At 51.6% G+C, this 20364-nt stretch overlaps 1 protein-coding gene across 1 annotated transcript in view; it reads right to left on the reverse strand.

Annotated features, from left to right (window-relative positions):
- Window positions 1–20364, reverse strand: part of slc5a9 (solute carrier family 5 member 9) — a 98163-nt gene that overhangs the window by 66812 nt on the left and 10987 nt on the right. The window contains exon 3 of the mRNA XM_038794306.1: window positions 5232–5336. Coding sequence (XP_038650234.1) covers window positions 5232–5336 — 105 coding nt within the window. The remainder of the gene's footprint in view (window positions 1–5231; window positions 5337–20364) is intronic.

Consider the following 20364-nt stretch of genomic DNA (forward strand, 5'->3'; position numbering starts at 1 on the left):
GGGCTACCTTCCCCCGATTCCCGTCCATTTTCCCCTGATTCTTGGCCACCCGACTATTCTTCCTCTTGTACGTTGGCCACAAACAGGTCCCGGAACAATTGCATGAATGGCTCCCACGTTCTGTGGAAGCCGTCGTCTGACCCTCGGATGGCGAATTTGATTTTCTCCATTTGGAGAGATTCCGAGAGGTCGGACAGCCAGTCTGCAGCTCTGGGTGGTGCTGCTGACCGCCAGCCAAACAGGATTCTACGGCGGGCGATCAGGGAGGCAAAGGCAAGGGCGTCCACCCTCCTCCCCAGGAATAGATCTGGCTGGTCTGAAACCCCGAAGACCGCCACTATCGGGCATGGCTCCACCCTCACCCCCACCACTTTGGACATAGCCTCGAAGAAGGCTGTCCAGTACTCCACAAGTCTGGAGCAAGACCAGACCATGTGGGCGTGGTTGGCCGGGCCTCTTTGGCACCATTCACATCTGTCCTTCACCTCCGGGAAGAACCTACTCATACAGTTTCTCGTTAAGTGGGCTCTATGTACCACTTTTAGTTGCGTCAGGCTGAGCCTTGATAGAGGGCATGACTTAATGGCCTTGTCGCACCCGTTTTAGTGTCGGGACGAGGTTGGTGAGTCTCGCAGGATTTGTGATGCTTGAAACCCTTCGCCAGATTTAACGGAGTCTCGAGCGACATCACAATCTGGATCTTCCCTGACTGGGCATGATCCAGATCAGCATATGAGCCATTAGGCCTGCGCCTGGGAGACCTCGCCAGGGCACCATTTACTACTGGTTTCTACAAACTTGAACCAGCTGTAACGATATCTGGGGTCACCCTGACACTACCTCAGGCACTTGTACACGTTGGCATTGCCAGCGTAGCAGTGCCACCCGGTCACCCTGGCAGTGACAGGCTGGCAAAGGCACTACTAGAGCGCAGGGTTGGCACTGCCAGGGATCATGCCCAGGGAGCCTCAGCAGGTGGGGGGGGGGGGGGGGGGGGGGTGGTGGTGGTTGAGAGGCTGTTCCCAGGGCATCCCTGAGGGTGGGAGGGGGAGGGGAGGGTCAAAAGCGAGGAGGGGGCAGTTCAAATGGCGGGGGGGATTGATTGGGGCAGAAAAGCAAAATTGGGCCCTGGTCTGCAAGGCACCAAGGCTGCTGAGGGAGAGAGAGGAGATAGGAAATGTTCCCAAAGGCGTAGCCGTGGGCTGCCAGTCCTGCTGCTGGCCCGGCTGGCTTGGAGGGGGGAGCATTGCCAGGGCTGGGGGGAGTAGCGATGCTTAGCAGGCGATGGGTCATGAAGTTGGGATGCCCCCTCCCCACGAGACCAGATTGCGCAGGCACGGACTGCCATTGCCACGGCCTGCAAGGCATCCATTTTGCTGTGCACCCCACTGACCGCCCACCATGGCCCGTGGTTGTGCAGAGCAACACCTGCTGAATCGGCCGGGGCCAGCCCGGGGACACCGTGTAGACTGTTGGTTGGGCACGGGGGTGTTCACCATGCTAACATGTCTGCCTTTCACTCCCTACAGAAAATTGAATTTGGAATCCAACCCGGAATGGTTTGCACCTGCCTTGCCGTCACAGCCCAGGGAGATGCACTGAGGCTGTACAAGCAGGAGCTGTTCGGAAAGGGCCCTGCATCAGCGGAGTTAGCCGCTGAGGATGGAGAGCCAGCCGCCTAACAGGCCGAGGAGGAAGAGGAAGGAGGGGCGGCACTAAGCTTTGTGTGGGGCAGCACCGCCTGTCCATCAAGGGGCCCTCCAGTATAACGCTAGGAGAGTCTCCCACATCATGGTGGCCTGCTGCGCCATCCACAACATAGCTCCGCAGAGGGCCGATGTACTGGAGGAGTGGTTGCACACCAGTCCTCGTCCGCGAGGAGGATGCGGAGGAGGGCAAGGATTGGCAGGACATGGGGCCTGGGCATCGACAGGAGATCGCACAACGTGTGAGCCAGTGCCTCCAGGTTCACCGACTAGGTGGCCTGGCCAACGGCGACATTAACATCCTGTCCCAGCCCCACACCCCCCCACCCTGACCAACCATCAGCACGGTAGCACAAGTGGATACCACTGTGGCTTCACAGCACCTGGGTCCCAGGTTCGATTCTCCGCTGGGTCACTGTCTGTGCGGAGTCTGCACGTTCTCCCTGTGTCTGCATGGGTTTCCTCCAGGTGCTCCGGTTTCCTCCCATAGTCCAAAGACGTGCAGGTTAAGTGGATTGGCCATGATAAATTGCCCTTAGTGTCCAAAAAGGTTAGGAGGGGTTATTGGGTTACGGGGATAGGGTGGAAGTGAGGGCTTAATGTGGGTCAGTGCAGACTTGATGGGCCGAATGGCCTCCTTCTGCACTGTATGTTCTATGTAATAATCCCCTCCCATGTCCACCCTCCCTGCACTACCCACCCTCCCCCATGTCTGCAACCCCCTCTGTGATTTCTACCTCCTCACAGGGGTGCAGGCCCTGGGTTGGCAGTATCAGCAGGTCTGGTCCATGGGATAGAGGATGATGATGACCCGCTCTGTGATGAGCTCTGGTGCTCCGCATTGTCTGACAACATCAGCCTCCTTCCCTCGGTAGAACTTTCCACCATCTGCCTGGGTGATCCCTGTGAGAGCTGGTAATTCTATCACACGGTCCCATAGACCCCCTGAGGTGGTGGAGGTAGGGACATGGGGCTGGATTCTCCACCCCGCCACGTCACCTTCCTGCCTCGGCCCGCCGGCGGGATTCTCCATTAAGCCAGCGGGTCAATGGGGTTTCCCATTGTGTGGCAGCCCCACGCCATCGGGAAACCCCCCGGGCGCCGGCGAAATGCAAATCTAGCCGGCGGCGAATCCGCCCAGGGTCCGGGGTGGAAGGAGTGTGGAGAGGGAGGGAGCGGGGCTGTATACCAAGCGATGTGCAGTGGCTGACCTGGCCCATGCCAACCTCGAATGATCGCAGCCCCCAATGCCCTCTGCAGCCAGCCCAGCCCAGCCCATCTCTCACACCCTTCTGACAGAGCACCGAGGCAGATTGGAACATTTGTGAACAGATGTTTATTGTGAACAGGTGAACATGTATCTACACGTTTGTGCTCTAGCCCCTCAGGCTATCCTGTGTGCTACATCCGTGCCAACTTAACTGGTGTCTAACTTTCTTGCCTTACGGGCCCTAACACTCCATCTGGATGGTTCCCCGGGAGGTAAATCAGGGGTGGAGGTGGTCTGCTGTGATTCCTGCCCTGTGACTTGAGTCCCATTTGGCGGCTGTTCTCTGCAGCGACCAGGCCTGGATAGGCCCGGCAGTCTTTTGTGTGTCCCAGTTGGTGTGGCGCCATCCTATTCTGCCCGCTGCCCATCAAATGCACCAGGGACAGGAGGGGGGAGGCGGGGGAGTCTGAGGCGCCTCAGCACGTGCTCTTCCCTTGGGGTGCCTTATGGTCCCCTGGCTACTCCTTGGGGCGGGGGTGCAGCTGGAGCGACCTCCCGGGGTTCCCCTGCCACCTGGCACTGCCAGTCCTGGAGGCCCACTACCATCTCGCCAAGGGTCTCAATGCTCGCAGCCATGGAGCACAGGGCAGTTCCACATCCCTCTGTAACTGGCTCAGGTCAGCGAGTGCCTAGGCAATGCCGTCGACACCTGCAGACATGACCTGCTGTGACTAGGCCAAGCTCTGGAGTGCTGCTGCAATGTCCAGGTGGCCCCGGTACATAAACTGTCCGTGACAAGGCCACCGTCATGTGCCTCGGCTACCGCCCACACAGAGTGTCCCAGGCCTTGGACATCTTGACTCATGGCTGATGCGTTGGTCCTCGAGGCCTCCACCGCAGACGCCACCCATTCAGTGTTGGCTTGGGTAGCACGCATGGTCGGCAGCACCTCCTGCCCCTACAGGCATTTGGACTCCTCCAACCACACCTGCAGGCACTGGATGTTTGCTGAAACCCCTTCATGTACTCCCCCCCCCCCCCCCCCCCCCCCCCCGCCCTCCAGTCTGCTCTCTCTCCATGTGGTTGCGGGCTGCCATCTCCTGGAGGAGGGGCGGTGTGGGGGAATGCAGTGTGAGGCAGTCGGACTTGGGCAGCACAGGGGACGGACAGCCTGTGGTCTGCGTGTGCAGGGCTCCCCGGTCATGGCGGGCGGTATGAGTGTAGACAGGTGGTGCAGAATGGGGTACGAGCAGATTGCAGACGGATAGGGTTCGGTCGCCCTCTGGGCTGGGGGGGGGGGGGGGGGGTGGTACGGGTGTGTGGGATGGAGGTTGGTGCCAGGGGCATGGTACTGGTTACTCACCCTGGCTGCCCTGAGGAGGGTGTGCAGCCTTTTACAGCAATGCTGGCCGCTCTGGGAACAGGGTGCTGTCATAATATACACCAGTATATCATGGTGCAGACACACACACTGATGGACATACACTAGGACCAATCAACATGCACAAACACCGCAGCCAATCACCAGTTAGAACACACGCACTATAAAGGCAGAGGGCATCACTTTTCCTGCTCATTCTGGATGCTGCCTCTCAGAAGCACAAGAGCTTATCAGTTACAGTACAGACTCTCACCACGTGCTGAGAGATTCAACTGGTTCGCACAGGCACAGGTCTCTAGTTAATCTAGCATCGTGTAAACCCACAGTAATAGTATGTCTAGCATTTTATAAGAGTTAATAAAATAGTGTTGAACCATCTTCAGTGTTGGTGGCCTATGTCTGCTTCACGGATCCACAGTGCCCAACACTTCAGGTGCCCTGTCTCTCTTCCATGGCATCGAGCAGGTCCCGAGCTCTGCATCGCAAAATGGGGTGCCACGCTTTGGGTTGCCATCTTCTTGGCTGAAATTAATGCGTGGGGTGAGTGGAGTGCTTATATGTGGCTGCACCTTGTCAGCCTCCCGAGTGCCAATCCCGACCCCTGTGAATTAACAGACCCTGAATTGCTCTGGGACCAGCACCGCTTTTGGGGTCGTAGAACACCCACCGATTCAATCCCGGCAGCAGCACTTTGTCTCTGAAACGGAGAATCCGGCCCAGAGTTTCTCTGGTAAAATCACGCCACAGACTGAACCATGCAGTATATTAAAGATTTCTGTTTCAACAAGGGGCAGCTTTTAAGCAATAATCAAAACTGTGGATGGAAGAACAGGGGCCATACTATAGCCGGACTAGATTTTTTTCTCAAAATAAGCAGTTTATCAGGGTAAGATATAGCATTTAATAAGTTAGGATCTGCAATAGCTGAACCTACATTCCATTCAAAACCTCCAACAGCGATGCCTCCTGCAGCTCCTGTTCCTGCCAAACCAATAAACAGGCCACTGCCCACATTACTGGACATTAGAGATGCTCCAATCTGTTAATATATTGAGAATAAAACATGTTATGCTGGTTTCAATGTTAAGCTCTTTTTATAATGTACATTTCGCTGAGACTTCCAACATCTGTGAAATGCATCAGTGGTAATTCTGTCATTATGTTACAACTTTAAGCATGTCTATTCATATCTAATCTTTAATAATAAATCCCAGATTTTTTTTCTCGAATGTAAAACCAAAGAAATGGATTCAAGTACAACTTTCTTTGCTCACAGGTTTCAGCATTACTTGCAGCTAGATGCCTAAATAGTGTGGTCGAAGAAACAAGGTCCCTTTATGAGAAGCCAGCTAGTCTTTCCAAGGGAAAAAGCGAAAGCTGATTTAGTGATTAAAGAGTGAATGTCACTCTATCAGAGGTGAATAATTCCTCTCTTCCGTCGTGCTTTCATTATCATTTTTTAAATCTTGCATATCTGTTTTCTAAACATTCAAGAGCATTCTTGCATATTGAATTTGAAAAAAAATGAAATGAAAATCGCTTATTGTCACGAGTAGGCTTCAATGAAGTTACTGTGAAAAGCCCCTAGTCGCCACATTCCGGCGCCTGTCTGTGGGGGGGGGCTCGTACGGGAATCGAACCGTGCTGCTGGCCTGCTTGGTCTGCTTTAAAAGCCAGCGATTTAGCCCAGTGAGCTAAACCAGCCCCTGTGAGCTAAACCAGCTCCCAACTCCTGGGCTGAACCATGTTTTTTGTAATCCCATGATTTTGTAATTACCTTACATTGCCTCCTGTTCTACATCCAGCCTTTTATTTTAAGTAATGTTCAGATAAAAGGAAATCAATTCTGTTGACTACCGTTATCTTCAGGTTTTGAGTCTTGGGGCTGATTATTAAATTGGAAATGCAAGTCAGGGCTTGCCAACCCAAACACCTCACCTCCTCCAATTCCTGCCGTATTTCTGTCTCTGCGTTATGGGTGGGCAAGGTTTGGGCCTGCTGCCTAGGATAATCCTATTGTAACCTCTTCAAAAAATCAAACCAAGCTTGCAGTCTCCCGAACAATGGTGAAAAATACACACTGATATTTCGCAAACATTTACAACTCAGCCACGCATTCCTAATCAACTCTACTGTAAAAACAAACCATTACAACTCCAGTCAATGGAGCCTTTTGAAATTAAAAGAGGATTATTTGTTTTCTATTTCAAACCAGATGGCCTGTCAATCAAAGAGGAAGAGCAGGTGGTTGTGTTTTTTCCTCTAAGCTTAAGCAGCAGCCCATTTTTTAGGTTAAAGGATTTTGGAAATTTAAATCACTGCTCAGATCAAAACAGGATGGTTTCCAAGTCCTGTTTTCTTTAGTTTTGAATCTGCAATAGCATGTTTTCAAATGGGAAATGCATCTCAACAGGTGCACAGTCTTGGCTAATGTAATGGTCAACATATCTTTTCAGAACAGAACCCTATGATCAATCAATGCAGTAAAAGCACATTTCGCTTTTAATACAGCATCTAAGACCTCTGAAATCAGCAAAACATTTTACACTTATCTGCCAGAATGTTCCCAACTCCTCAGCAGACTTCTCCAAATCTGTGAACTCTTTTAACTGGTGTCCCAAATCCTGCCTGACCTGATGAAAATACTGTGGGACGTTAAATAGGCTTGTCAATGACAACCCCAATATCAGGAGGGTCGTGAACCAAATCTATCCTAAATTTTTTCCCACCTCTGAGAAGTTTGTGTGGGGCTCTTTTTGAAGTTGAAATTCAAATTTATGATCCTGCGACCTGAATTCTGCCGATTCCTGAATTTATTGGGGTGCAAAAACCCGGCCCTTTATATCTGTTTGCTTTATCTTGATTAATTGACAGTTTATTTCATTTTTCCTTCAGATGATCTACTTTCCAAGTTCCGCTTATCTGCAGTGAATGTTTACTTAATTTCTCACTTAATAGCCTCAGCTGATGGCTTCCCACCACAGACGTAATCAGGGTGGCGATGGGAAAGTGGCGAGGTATCTACCAGTCATTCTTCTGCCTGATTAAATGCTCCCCCTGCCACAAAATCTCCCACAGGAGGAGGGCACAGAATACCATCACAGGTCTTGTTCACTCAACACCATTGTGCTTGGTGTCCTGCATTGACTCATACTTCTTCACAATCTGTCCAAGGTATCGCTCCCCTCCTTACCTCTGTAATTCCCTTCAGCGTTATATCCCTCTGAGATATCTGCGCTCCTCTAATTCAGACCTCATGAATATCCCCAATTTTAGTTGCTCCACCATTGGCAGCTGTGCCTTCAGCTGCGTTGGCCTTAATCTCTGGGATTGCCTCCCTAAACATCCCTACGCCTGCGGCATTTTGTTTTTCTTTTAGATGCTCCTTAATGTTCTTTTACCACGTTTTTGCTCATCTTCCCTAAAAGGGCTTATGTAGAACATTGTGCGATCAGCAGGGGATTTGAGAGCACTGTGGGGATAAAGCAATAGCAGACAGACTGCATTGCAAGAACAGAAAGAGGTTCGAAAGAGTCGCTTGCTGAGGAAGAAAGCTGACAAAGTCGTAGTACAATGAATTAGGAGGTAGCTGAGACACTGGATAGGATCAAAGTTGAGAAAGAAGAGGCAGCATAAAGATTGGCCACATTTAAAGTTGATAAGTCACCAGGACCAGCTGAGATGCATCCAAGGATACTGAGGGACATAAAGTTGGACATTGAGGCAAAACTGGCCATAACATTCCAAACCTCCTTAGATGCAGGGGTGGTGCCATAGGACTGGAGAATTGGGAATGTGACACTGTACATTGCAATGTATAAACTGATTCGGCGAATAAAACAATTCAAGTTTTTCAGCCCCAAAATATTTTTGCGTATACTCTGTATATTTGTTGAGCCCTGTTTTTAGCCACATTCTATACTCACATTAGCAGTCCTCCAGGGAATGGCTGTTGGCCAAGCTTACGTTTAGGCTCACAATATGGCTCACTTATGCTTATTAGAGACTATGTATATTTAAATGCAGAGTCCTGTCCTCTGCAAGCAAAGAACATGTCCAGGTGAAGAGGGCAATTGGGGCTTCTTTTAGATATTAGATATTACATTACAAAGAGCATAAAACCTCTAGATCTATTACTTGGTGGAAAAGTTAAATCCTTTAGTTCTGATTGTGAGAGATAAGCTGCCAATTTGTGAAAATACACCACAAGGACACAATTTGTTAGTTGGGGCCAGTTTCCAGGCAGGGACTCTGCAAGTGTTAAAACACAAGGTTTGTATAACAATATAGGACCATTTGTTCTGGCTCCAAGCTGTCTGCTGACAACAGCAGGGAAGGTTGATGGATAGCAGCCATACCTCAAAGCACCATAAAACAGTATGTTAAACAGCATGTAAAACACCCAGTTATTGGACCACAGATATCACTAATTGCAAGACAGCATACGTGCCTTTGTAGTGATTGGATAGTTTAATTCAGCATGCGGCCCTTTAATGTGATTGGTTAATTATTTTCATATACTATGAATGATGTAAACCTAATCGAGTCATGATTGGACATAGATAACTAATAACACCGTTGGACAGGGACTCACTTTAGGTACCTGGGGGTACAGGTTGCCCGGTGGTGGGGGAGGGGGGTGGCTCCACAGGTACAACATTTCTAGTTTGGTGGGGAGAGTGAAAGCTGATCTAGCAAGGTGGGATGGTCTCCCTCTGTCACTGGCGGATCGGGTACAGGCGGTTAAAATGAACATGTTGTCGTGATTTCTGTTTATTTTCCAATGCCTACCAATTTTCCTGCCAAAGGCCTTTTTCAGAGAGATTGAGGGAAGGATTACTTCGTTCATATGGGGAGGGAAGGTGGCCAGAGTGAGAAAGGTGCTGCTACAGAGGGGAAGGCAGGCAGGGGGTCTGGGTCTCCCGAACCTGATGTACTACTACTGGGCGGTGAATGTGGAGAAGGTGCAGAGCTGGGTCAGAGGGGTTGATTCCCAGTGGGTCGGAATGGAGGAGAGTTTGTGCAGGGGGTCCGGATTGAAAGCACTAGCAACAGCGCCGCTTCGATGGCCCCGGGGAAATACTCAGGGAGTCTGGTAATAATAGCTTCATTACGAATTTGGAAGCAGTTTCGTCAACACTTGGCGTTGGGGTAGGGTCAAGGGAAATGCCGATTCGGGGGAACCACAGATTTGAGCCAGGGAAGTGGGGTGGAAATTTTTGGAAATGTGAGGAGAAGGGGATTAAGACACGAAAAGATTTGTTTCTTCGGGGTCGGTTTGCAGGATTAAAAGAGCTGGAAGCGAAGTATGGGCTGGAGCAGGGAGAAATGTTTAGATACATGCAGGTTCGAGATTTTGCCAGAAAGGAGATACAGACCTTCCCGGTGGAGCCGGCCTCCACATGGCTGGAGGAGGTGCTGACGACAGGGGGACTGGAGAAGGGGTAGTGTCGGCGGTTTATAGAGCTATTTTGGAAGAGGAGAAGGCATCACTGGAAGGGATCACAGCAAAGTGGGAGGAAGAGTTGGGAGAGGATATGGAGGTGGGGTTCTGGTGTGAGGTGCACCGGAGAGTGAATGCTTCCACCTCGTGTACGAGGTTGGGGCTGATACAGCTGAAGGTGGTATACAGAGCACACCTCACGAGAGTGAGGATGAGCCGATTCTTTGAAAGAGTATAAGATTTGCGTGAACGTTGCGGGGGTGGGGGGTGGGGGGTTGCTGATCACGTTCATATGTTTTGGTCCTGTCCAAAGCTAGTGGATTACTGGAAGGATGTTTTTAGAGTCATTTCTAAAGTGGTGCACGTGAAACTGGACCCGGGCCCCCAGGAGGCCATATTCAGAGTGTCGGACCAGCCAGAGTTGGAAACGGGTGCAGAGGCAGATGTTTTAGCCTTCGCCTCGTTGATAGCCCGTAGGCAGATCCTGATAGGTTGGAGAGCGGGGGGACCTGTTGGAATTCTTGGTTCTTGAGAAGGTTAAGTTTGAACTGAGGGGAAGGACGGAGGGGTTCTGCAATTCATGGGTATTATTCATTCTGCACTTTCAAAAACTGTGTAACATCGAACATTTGTTGAGGCGTGTGGGTGGGAGGGTTGAGGGGGAGGGTTTGCTGTGTGTGTTAATGGAGACTATGGATGATCCCTAATTCCTTTTTGTCATTTGTTTATGTGAACATGCGGGCTAATGTTTGGGGTTTGCTGGGAGGATGGGATCGTTGTTATTGATACGTATTTGTTCCTGACTATTGTTTATTGTTGGTGGGTGTAAATTTGGGAGAAAATGTGAAAAAGGAGGATAAAAAATATTTTTTTAAAAACTAATAACAAGTGATTGGCATACGCTAATTTATGGAACTTGATGTGAAGTATCATTGTTTGTACAGGGTGGGGAGCAGAGTTGTGTGGCGTGTGAGCTGCATACGCACCAGCTCAGCTATAACTCTAATAAAAGTATTGTTCGTAACTCCAAGAGTCGTTGTCTGGTTTCTCACGAGCGTGGCGGTGGAGTACACTACCTTCAAATAGCTGTGCAATTTTCCCCACTACACCAGGCCTTGTTCCTCTTTCAATTAAACAAAAGCTTGAGGGATAACTGTTCACTGGTGCCTTCTCCATGACAATATCCCAACCGATCAAGAGTCCACTTGCCAACAAAGTAACAACCTTTTTTGCGGGCAGTATAAATTGTTGTTCCCTTTGGTCTTATTGATTTCCCTTTTTCAGCAATACTCAAATACCAAATCACTAATTTTATTGAGTTTTTTGATGAGGTAACAGAAAGGATTGATAAGGATAATGCGGTTGACGTGGTATACTTGGACATCCAAAAGATGTTTGATAAAGTACTACGTAACAAGCTTGTCAGCAAAGTTAAAGCCTATGGAATAAATGGGACAATGGCAGCATGGAGAAAAATTTGTTGAGTGACAGGAAAGAGAGTAGAGGTAAACAATTGTTTTTTGGATTGTAGAAAGGTATAGTGTGGTGCTCCCAGGGATCAGTATTCAAACTGTTACATTCTTCATTTTCTTTGATGTAAACATATCAATCATACACAAGAATTGGCGAAACAATAATGTGGCTTCTTTATTTGAAGATGTGATAGTCATTGATAGATTTACTAGGAGGCTGAGTATAGTACATCTGATGTGTATCTTGTTGCTTGCATACTGGGGTGGGGTGGGGTGGGGGCCATGGTAGCATAGTGGTTAGCACAGTTGCTTCACAGCTCTAGGGTCCCAGGTTCAATTTCCGGCTTGGGTCACTGTCTGTGCGGAGTTTGCACTTTCTCCCGTGTCTGCGTGGGTTTCCTCCGGGTGCTCTGGTTTCCTCCCACAGTCCAAAGATGTGTAGGTTAGGTGGATTGCCCATGCTAAATTGCCCTTAGTGTCAAGAAAGGTTAGGTGGGGTTACTGGCATAGGGTAGAGGTGTGGGCTTAGGTCGGGTGCTCTTTTCAAGGGCTGGTGCAGACTTGATGGCCCAAATGGCCTCCTGCTGCACTGTAAATTCTATGATTACAAGTCACGGATGAATACCTTGTTAAAATGGTGGTGATTGACATGGTTTATGATATACCTCATTACATGTGCATTCACCTCAGATCAAAACATCCCTCTTTTTTCTAACAAAAGGTTTACCCCTGAAGAATCAAACTGTCTGTATGACAGCAAAAGAAAATAACATTCGACTAGATGCAATTTAACAAAAAACAATAAATTTACAAATTTCTGAAATCTGCAATTTGGAGGTTTGCTTATCCATTCAGCTTTAGTTATGGTGATCTTTGCTGAAGGCTGCTGTTTGCCATGTCTTAGACCATGCTCTAGTTGCAATGGGGTTCACTTAGTGTTCGTCACAATATGATTCTGGGTCACAGCATACGCTGATGATTTCTGCTGGATTCCAGGTACCATCAGTTGAGTGGTTGTACTGAAAATTACTGTCCAATGTTCAGGTTGGGTAATTTGTTACCCGTATCCTGGTCATGGACATCTTTTACCCCCCCACCCCATTTTTTGATCAAGTTGTCATGTACTCCTGGGAGTAGTGACTGGGGAGGTCTGTCCGCACCTGTCTGCCAAGTAGCAGTTCTACACTAGTTTGGATGTTTGGAATGGGTATATCTATTGTTCAAACTGTACCACTGAGCCTATTGGCTAATTACCTTTTTTAATCTTTCATGGGATGTGGGCTTTGCTGTCAACCCAGCATTTGTTGCCCGTCCCTAATTGCCCTCGGGCTGAAAGGCTTGCCATTTCAGCGGGCAGTTAAGAGTCAACCACAAGACCGTGAGTCTGGAATCACATGTCAATGTTGCAGAGTTACGTCACCTAACCTAGTTCAGCACAAGATTTCCAATGGTGCTCCTTGTGGTCTTTAGTCATCAGCGTTGAGTTGAGGACACAGTGGATGGCAACTTGGATTTGATCCCTGCATGCCAGGCCTGTGAACATTGGACATGTACTGTACACAACATAAAATATCTGGAGTAACAAGGGTGGGCTTTTGTGGTGACACTTGAGTGTAATGGATCTCGGGGATGGAGTCTCTGAGCCATTGTATGTAGTGGTTTTGGCACTGGTTGGTTGAATCATTACTTGCCAAACCTGTGGGATTTTCAGTATATGATGTGGAAAGGTGTTTGCACTGGTATCCAGTTTTGCACATAGGTTATGCTGAGCCTTCATCTATTGGCATATAATCTGTGTGGTGGTAAAGGCTTCTGTTGGTACCCCCAACTGTGGAAAGACATTCTTTGATGTTCACCATACTGATTGTTGATGGACTTTGTCAATAGACTGGCCATCCTCATCATTTGATCATATTGACTAAACGTTTCCTGGACCTTGGGCGGGATTCGCCGTCAGCCGACGCTGGTGTGCGGAGAATCGATTTTAATGCCGAAAAAGTGGCCGGCGTCGATCTCACATTTGCATTGTTGCTTCACAGCGCGAGGGACCTGGGTTCGATTCCCGGCTTGGGTCACTATCTGTGTGGAGTCTGCACGTTCTCCCCGTGTCTGCGTGGGTTTCCTCTGGGTGCTCCGGTTTCCTCCCTCAAGTCACAAAAGATGTGCTTGTTAGGTGAATTGGACATTCTGAATTCTCCCTCAGTGTACTCGAACAGGCTCCGGAGTGTGGCGACTAGGGGCTTTTCACAGTAACTTCATTGCAGTGTTAATGTAAGCCTATTTGTGACAATAATAAAGATTATTATGATTAAATTGCAATTCTCCAGTGCCCTGACAGTGGCGTCAATGCATTCCAGAAAGCACATACAGTGAATGCTGTTGGCATATCATTAGCGGGCCTGACCCAGTATTCTCTGGGGCCTACGCGATTGTCCTCTCCGCTGGGGTGAATTCCCGATGGTGAGGTTCACTTGAGTTTTTAAAAATCGTGAAACAGGCGCCATGGCTGCTGACGGAGAGAGGGAGGGGGTACAAAGTGACCAACATCACCATGGTTAGCTAACAGTTGTGCTGCTGGCCGGGGGGCTTCTGCCAGGGCCGGAGGGAATAGCGGGGGGTGGCCAGGAGGTGGGCTGTGGGGTTGGGGTGGACAGGCATGAAACACCTTTGCTGCAGCCTGCAAGGCAGCCATGCAGCTGTTGACTGCCCACAGTGAACCTAGAGCCAGAGGTGGTATGGGTGTCTCCCCAGGCCACCCCCTTATGTGCCCTTTGGCCCCAGCCGACCCATCAGTGGGTTGGGACATGGTCCAGTGCAACCTGTGGCATCTTGTTGACAGGAATGGTGTGTGTGGGGAGTGAAGTGTGTATATGCGGCAGCAGCTTGTCAGCCTCCCAAGTGTCATGCACGGACCGAGCGAATCCAACACATTTCCCATTGGAATCAATTGTGTTTCACGTGGCTCTGGTGCTAGCCCTTCCTGTGTCACTGAATTGGTCCAGGTTCGGTGCCAGTTTTGCTGTCGTGGAAGTCCATGAACCCTGGGCGGGATTCACCTCTACCCGACGGGGCGGGAGGTACCGGTGACCAGGAGTGGCGTGAACCACTCCGGCGTGGGGCCGCCCGGAAGGTGCGGAATCCTCCACACCTTCAGGGGCTAGGCCAGTGCCAGTGGGGTTGGCGCCACGCCAATCGGCGCCGAAGGGCCTCCGCCGGCCAGCGTAAGTTGGCGCATGCACGAGAGCGCCAGCGTGTGCTGGCGTCAGCCAAGCGCATGCGCAGGGGGGGTTCTTCTCCGCGCCAGCCATGGCCGAGGTTGACAGCAGCTGGCGTGGAGGGAAAGAGTGCCCCCATGGCACAGGCCTTCCCGCGGATCGGTAGGCCCCGATCGCGGACCAGGCCACCGTGGGGGCACCCCCCAGGGCCAGATCCCCGGGCGCCCCACCCAGCGAGGACTCTGCAAGCCGCCCGTAGAGCCAGGTCCCGCCGGTACGGACCTGGTTTGATTTACGCCGGCGGGACCGGGCAGCTGCTCGGCCCATCGCGGGGTGGAGAGTCGCCGGGGGGAGGGCCGCTGCTAGCGGCCGCCGATTGGCACGGTGCGATTCCCGGCTCAGCCAAAACCCCGGCGCGGAGAATTTGGCAGCTGGCATCGGGGTGGGATTCACACCGCCCCCCGGCAATTCTACGACCCGGCTGGGGGTGCCTGCTACCTGGAACGTGTTGCAATCATATAACTTAGAAAATAGAAGCATGAGGAGGCCATTCAGCCCTTCAAGCCTGCTCCGCCATTCATTATGATCATGGTTGAACATCAAGTTCAATACCCTGATCCTGCTGTCTCCCCATATCCGTTGATCCCTTCAGCCCAAGAGCTATATCTAATTTCTTGTTGAAATTACACAACGTTTTGGCCTCAACTACTTTCTGTGGTAACAAATTCCACAGATTCACCACTCAGTTCTAAAAAGTTTCCCCCTATCCTCAAACTATGACCCCTAGTTATGGACTCCCCCACCATCAGGAACATTCTTTCTGAATCTACCCTGTCTAATCCTGCAAGAATTTTATTAAGTTTCTATGAGATCCCCCCCTCACTCTTCTAAACTCCGATTAATTTAATCCTAACCGATTTAGTCTCTTCTCATATGACAGTCCTACCATCCCAGGAATCAGCCTGGTAAACTTACGCTGCACTCCCTCCATGGCAAGAACATCCTTCCTCAGAGAAGGACACCACATGTGCACACAATACTCCTGGTGTGGCCCCACCCATGCCCTATACATCAATTGATCCCTTGGATTGGATTGGATTTGTTTATTGTCACGTGTACTGAAGTACAGTGAAAAGTATTTTTCTGCATGCAGCTCATACAGATCATTTATGAAATGAAATGAAATGAAAATCGCTTATTGTCACAAATGGGCTTCAAATGAAGTTACTGTGAAAAGCTCCTAGTCGCCACATTCCGGCGCCTGTTCGGGGAGGTTGGTACGGGAATTGAACTGTGCTGCTGGCCTGCCTTGGTCTGCTTTAAAAGCCAGCGATTTAGCCCAGTGTGCTAAATGAAAAGGAAAGAAACGACATAATAGGGCAACACATGGTACACATGTAAATATTTAGTTATAGGCATCGAGTGAAGCATACAGAAGTGTAGTATTAATCAGGTCAGTCCATAAGAGGGTCGTTTAGGAGTCTGGAAACAGCGGGGAAGAAGCTGATTTTAAATCTGTTCGTGCGTGTTCTCAGACCTTTGTATTTCCTGGCCGATGGAAGAAGTTGGAAGAGTGAGTAAGCCGGGTGGGAGGGGTCTTTGATTCTGCTGCCCGCTTTCCCCAGGCAGCGGGAGGTGTAGATGGAGTCAATGGATGGGAGGCAGGTTTGTGTGATGGACTCTGTTCACGACTCTGAAGTTTCTTGCTGTCTTGGGCCGAGCAGTTGCCATACCAGGCTGTGATGCAGCCAGATAGGATGCTTTCTATGGTGCACCTGTAAAAGTTGGTAAGAGTTAATGTGGACATGCCGAATTTCCTTAGTTTCCTGAGGAAGTATAGGCGCTGTTGTGCTTTCTTGGTGGTAGCATCGATGTGGGTGGACCAGGACAGATTTTTGGTGATGTGCACACCTCGGAATTTGAAGCTATCAACCATATCCATCTCGGCCCTGTTGTTGTAGACAGGGGTGTGTTCAGTACTTTGCTTCCTGAAGGCGATGACCAGCTCTTTATATTTCTTGGCATTGAGGGAGAGATTGTTGTCGCTTACCACTCCACTAGGTTCTCTCTCTCCCTCCAGTATTCTGACTCGCCGTTGTTCAAGATCCAACCAACTATGGTCGTGTCGTCAGCAAACTTGTCAATGACCAGGGGTACAGATTTAAGATAAGGGGCAGGAGGTTTAGAGTAGATATGAAGAAAAATATTTTCACCCAGAAGATGATGGACGTTTGGAACTCGCTGCCTGAAAGGGTGGTGGAGGCAGACACCCTCATAACATTTAAGAATTATTTATATGTGCACTTGCGATACCAAGGCATACAAGATGATGGGCCAAGTGCTGGAAAATGGAATTAGAATACTTCGGTGGTTGTTTTTGTCTGCGCAGATGCGATGGGCTGAAGGGCCTTTTCTGTGCTGTAGCTCTCTATGACTCTCGCCGCGCCATCTTGAACTTCATCCTCGCAGGCCATGTTGGACATCACCCTCCCTGGGCCATGTTGGACCTCACTCTCCCCTGGGCCATGCTGGACTTCACTCTCCCTGGGCCATGTTGGACCTCACTCTCTCCTGGGCCATGTTGGACCTCACTCTCCCCTGGGCCATGTTGGACCTCACTCTCCCTGGGCCATGTGGGACCTCACTCTCCCTGGGCCATGTTGGACCTCACTCTCCCTGGGCCATGCTGGAACTCACTCTCCCTGGGCCATGCTGGAACTCACTCTCCCTGCGCCATGCTGGAACTCACTCTCCCTGGGCCATGTTGGACCTCACTCTCTCCTGGGCCATGTTGGACCTCACTCTCCCCTGGGCCATGTTGGACCTCACTCTCCCTGGGCCATGTGGGACCTCACTCTCCCTGGGCCATGTTGGGCCTCACTCTCCCTGGGCCATGCTGGAACTCACTCTCCCTGGGCCATGCTGGAACTCACTCTCCCTGCGCCATGCTGGAAATCACTCTCCCTGGGCCATGTTGGACCTCACTCTCCCTGGGCCGTGCTGGAACTCACTCTCCCTGGGCCATGCTGGAACTCACTCTCCCTGCGCCATGCTGGACCTCACTCTCCCTGGGCCATGCTGGACCTCACTCTCCCCTGGGCCATGCTGGACTTCACTCTCCCTGGGCCATGCTGGAACTCACTCTCCCTGGGCCATGCTGGACTTCACTCTCCCTGAGCCATGCTGGACCTCACTCGCCCTGCGCCATGCTGGACCTCACTCTCCCCTGGGCCATGCTGGACTTCACTCTCCCTGGGCCATGCTGGAACTCACTGTCCCTGGGCCATGCTGGACTTCACTCTCCCTGCACCATGCTGGACCTCACTCTCCCTGGGCCATGCTGGACCTCACTCTCCCCTGGGCCATGCTGGACTTCACTCTCCCTGGGCCATGTTGGAACTCACTCTCCCTGGGCCATGCTGGACTTCACTCTCCCTGAGCCATGCTGGACCTCACTCGCCCTGCGCCATGCTGGACCTCACTCTCCCCTGGGCCATGCTGGACTTCACTCTCCCTGGGCCATGCTGGAACTCACTGTCCCTGGGCCATGCTGGACTTCACTCTCCCTGCACCATGCTGGACCTCACTCTCCCTGGGCCATGCTGGACCTCACTCTCCCCGGGGCCATGCTGGAACTCACTCTCCCCTGGGCCATGTTGGACCTCAATCTCCCCTGGGCCATGCTGGAACTCACTCTCCCTGGGCCATGCTGGAACTCACCCTCCCTGGGCCATGCTGGAACTCACTCTCCCTGGGCCATGCTGGAACTCACTCTCCCTGGGCCATGCTGGACATCACTCTCCCTGGGCCATGCTGGAACTCACTCTCCCTGGGCCATGCTGGAACTCAGTCTCCCTGGGCCATGCTGGACCTCACTCTCCCTGGGCCATGCTGGATGTCACTCTCCCAGGGCCATGCTGGAACTCACTCTCTTCTGGGCCATGCTGGACTTCACTCTCCCATGGGCCATGCTGGGCTTCACTCTCCCCTGGTCCTGCCTGGACTTCACTCTCCCTGCTCATCACTCTCCCCTGGGCCATGCTGGACTTCACTCTCCCTGGGCCATGCTGGACCTCACTCTCCCTGGGCCATGCTGGACCTCACTCTACCTGGGCCATGCTGGACCTCACTCTCCCTGGGCCATGCTGGACATCACTCTCCCTGGGCCATGCTGGAACTCACTCTCCCTGGGCCATGCTGGACTTCACTCTCCCTGGGCCATGCTGGACATCACTCTCCCTGGGCCGTGCTGGAACTCACTCTCCCTGGGCCATGCTGGACCTCACTCTCCCTGGGCCATGCTGGACCTCACTCTCCCTGGGCCATGCTGGACCTCACTCTCCCTGGGCCATGCTGGACCTCATTCTCCTTGGGCCATGCTGGACCTCACTCTCCCCTGGGCCATGCAGGACCTCACTCTCCCTGGGCCATGCTGGAACTCACTCTCCCCTGGTCCTGCCTGGACTTCACTCTCCCTGCTCATCACTCTCCCCTGGGCCATGCTGGAACACTCTCCCTGGGCCACGCTGGACCTCACTCTCCCTGGGCCATGCTGGAACTCACTATCCCTGGGCCATGCTGGAACTCACTCTCTCCTGGGCCATGCTGGACATCACTCTCCCTGGGCCATGCTGGAACTCACTCTCCCTGGGCCATGCTGGACTTCACTCTCCCTGGGCCATGCTGGACATCACTCTCCCTGGGCCGTGCTGGAACTCACTCTCCCTGGGCCATGCTGGACCTCACTCTCCCTGGGCCATGCTGGTCCTCACTCTCCCTGGGCCATGCTGGACCTCACTCTCCCTGAGCCATGCTGGACCTCACTCTCCCTGGGCCATGCTGGACCTCATTCTCCTTGGGCCATGCTGGACCTCACTCTCCCCTGGGCCATGCAGGGCCTCACTCTCCCTGGGCCATGCTGGAACTCACTCTCCCCTGGTCCTGCCTGGACTTCACTCTCCCTGGGCCATGCTGGACCTCACTCTCCCTGCTCATCACTCTCCCCTGGGCCATGCTGGAACTCACACTCCTTGGGCCATGCTGGACCTCACTCTCCCTGGGCCATGCTGGACCTCACTCTCCCTGGGCCATGCTGGAACTCACTCTCTCCTGGGCCATGCTGGACCTCACTCTCCCTGGGCCGTGCTGGAACTCACTCTCCCTGGGCCATGTTGGACCTCACTCTCCTTGGGCCATGCTGGTCCTCACTCTCCCTGGGCCATGCTGGAACTCACTCTCCCTGGGCCATGCTGGAACTCACTCTCCCTGGGCCATGCTGGAACTCACTCTCCCTGGGCCATGCTGGAACTCACTCTCCCTGGGCCATGCTGGAACTCACTCTCCCTGGGCCATGCTGGAACTCACTCTCCCTGGGCCATGCTGGACCTCACTCTCCTTGGGCCTGCCTGGACCTCACTCTCAGTCGGCCAGCCTTGTCTTTATTATCCCTGGCCTACCTGGACTTTACTATCCACGGGCCATGCTGGACTCCACTCTCCTCTGGTTCCACCTGGATCTCGCTGTTCTTGGGGCCCCCTGAACCTCACTTTCCCTGAGCACAAGGTTTTTACAAGGGCGAGAAACAATTCAGTTCTAAAGCTGAACTAGCCTTCAAAAGTGTTTTGATTATTAATCGGTCAGTTTGTTTCGTGAATCACTATGGCCAGCCAGACTTCAGAATGGATGCCATACCATGCGGCAGTCCAGATGCTTTGAAAAAACAACGTTTTAAGAACGCAGCCAAAGTCTGGAATCGCCTTTAAAACATCCTACCTTGGTACCAAATGTACTGAGGGTTCAAATCTTTGATTTAAAATTCGCTCCAAGAAAAAGCTCCCTTTGAAGTCAGGTCATGGTCATCGAGGGAGCCTGCCGAAACCCGACAAGCACAAGAAAAAGCATTGAAAAAATGATCAATGCAGCGCCATCTTTAAAGGC

This window comes from Scyliorhinus canicula, chromosome 4, assembly GCF_902713615.1.
Source record: "Scyliorhinus canicula chromosome 4, sScyCan1.1, whole genome shotgun sequence".
NCBI lineage: Eukaryota > Metazoa > Chordata > Chondrichthyes > Carcharhiniformes > Scyliorhinidae > Scyliorhinus > Scyliorhinus canicula.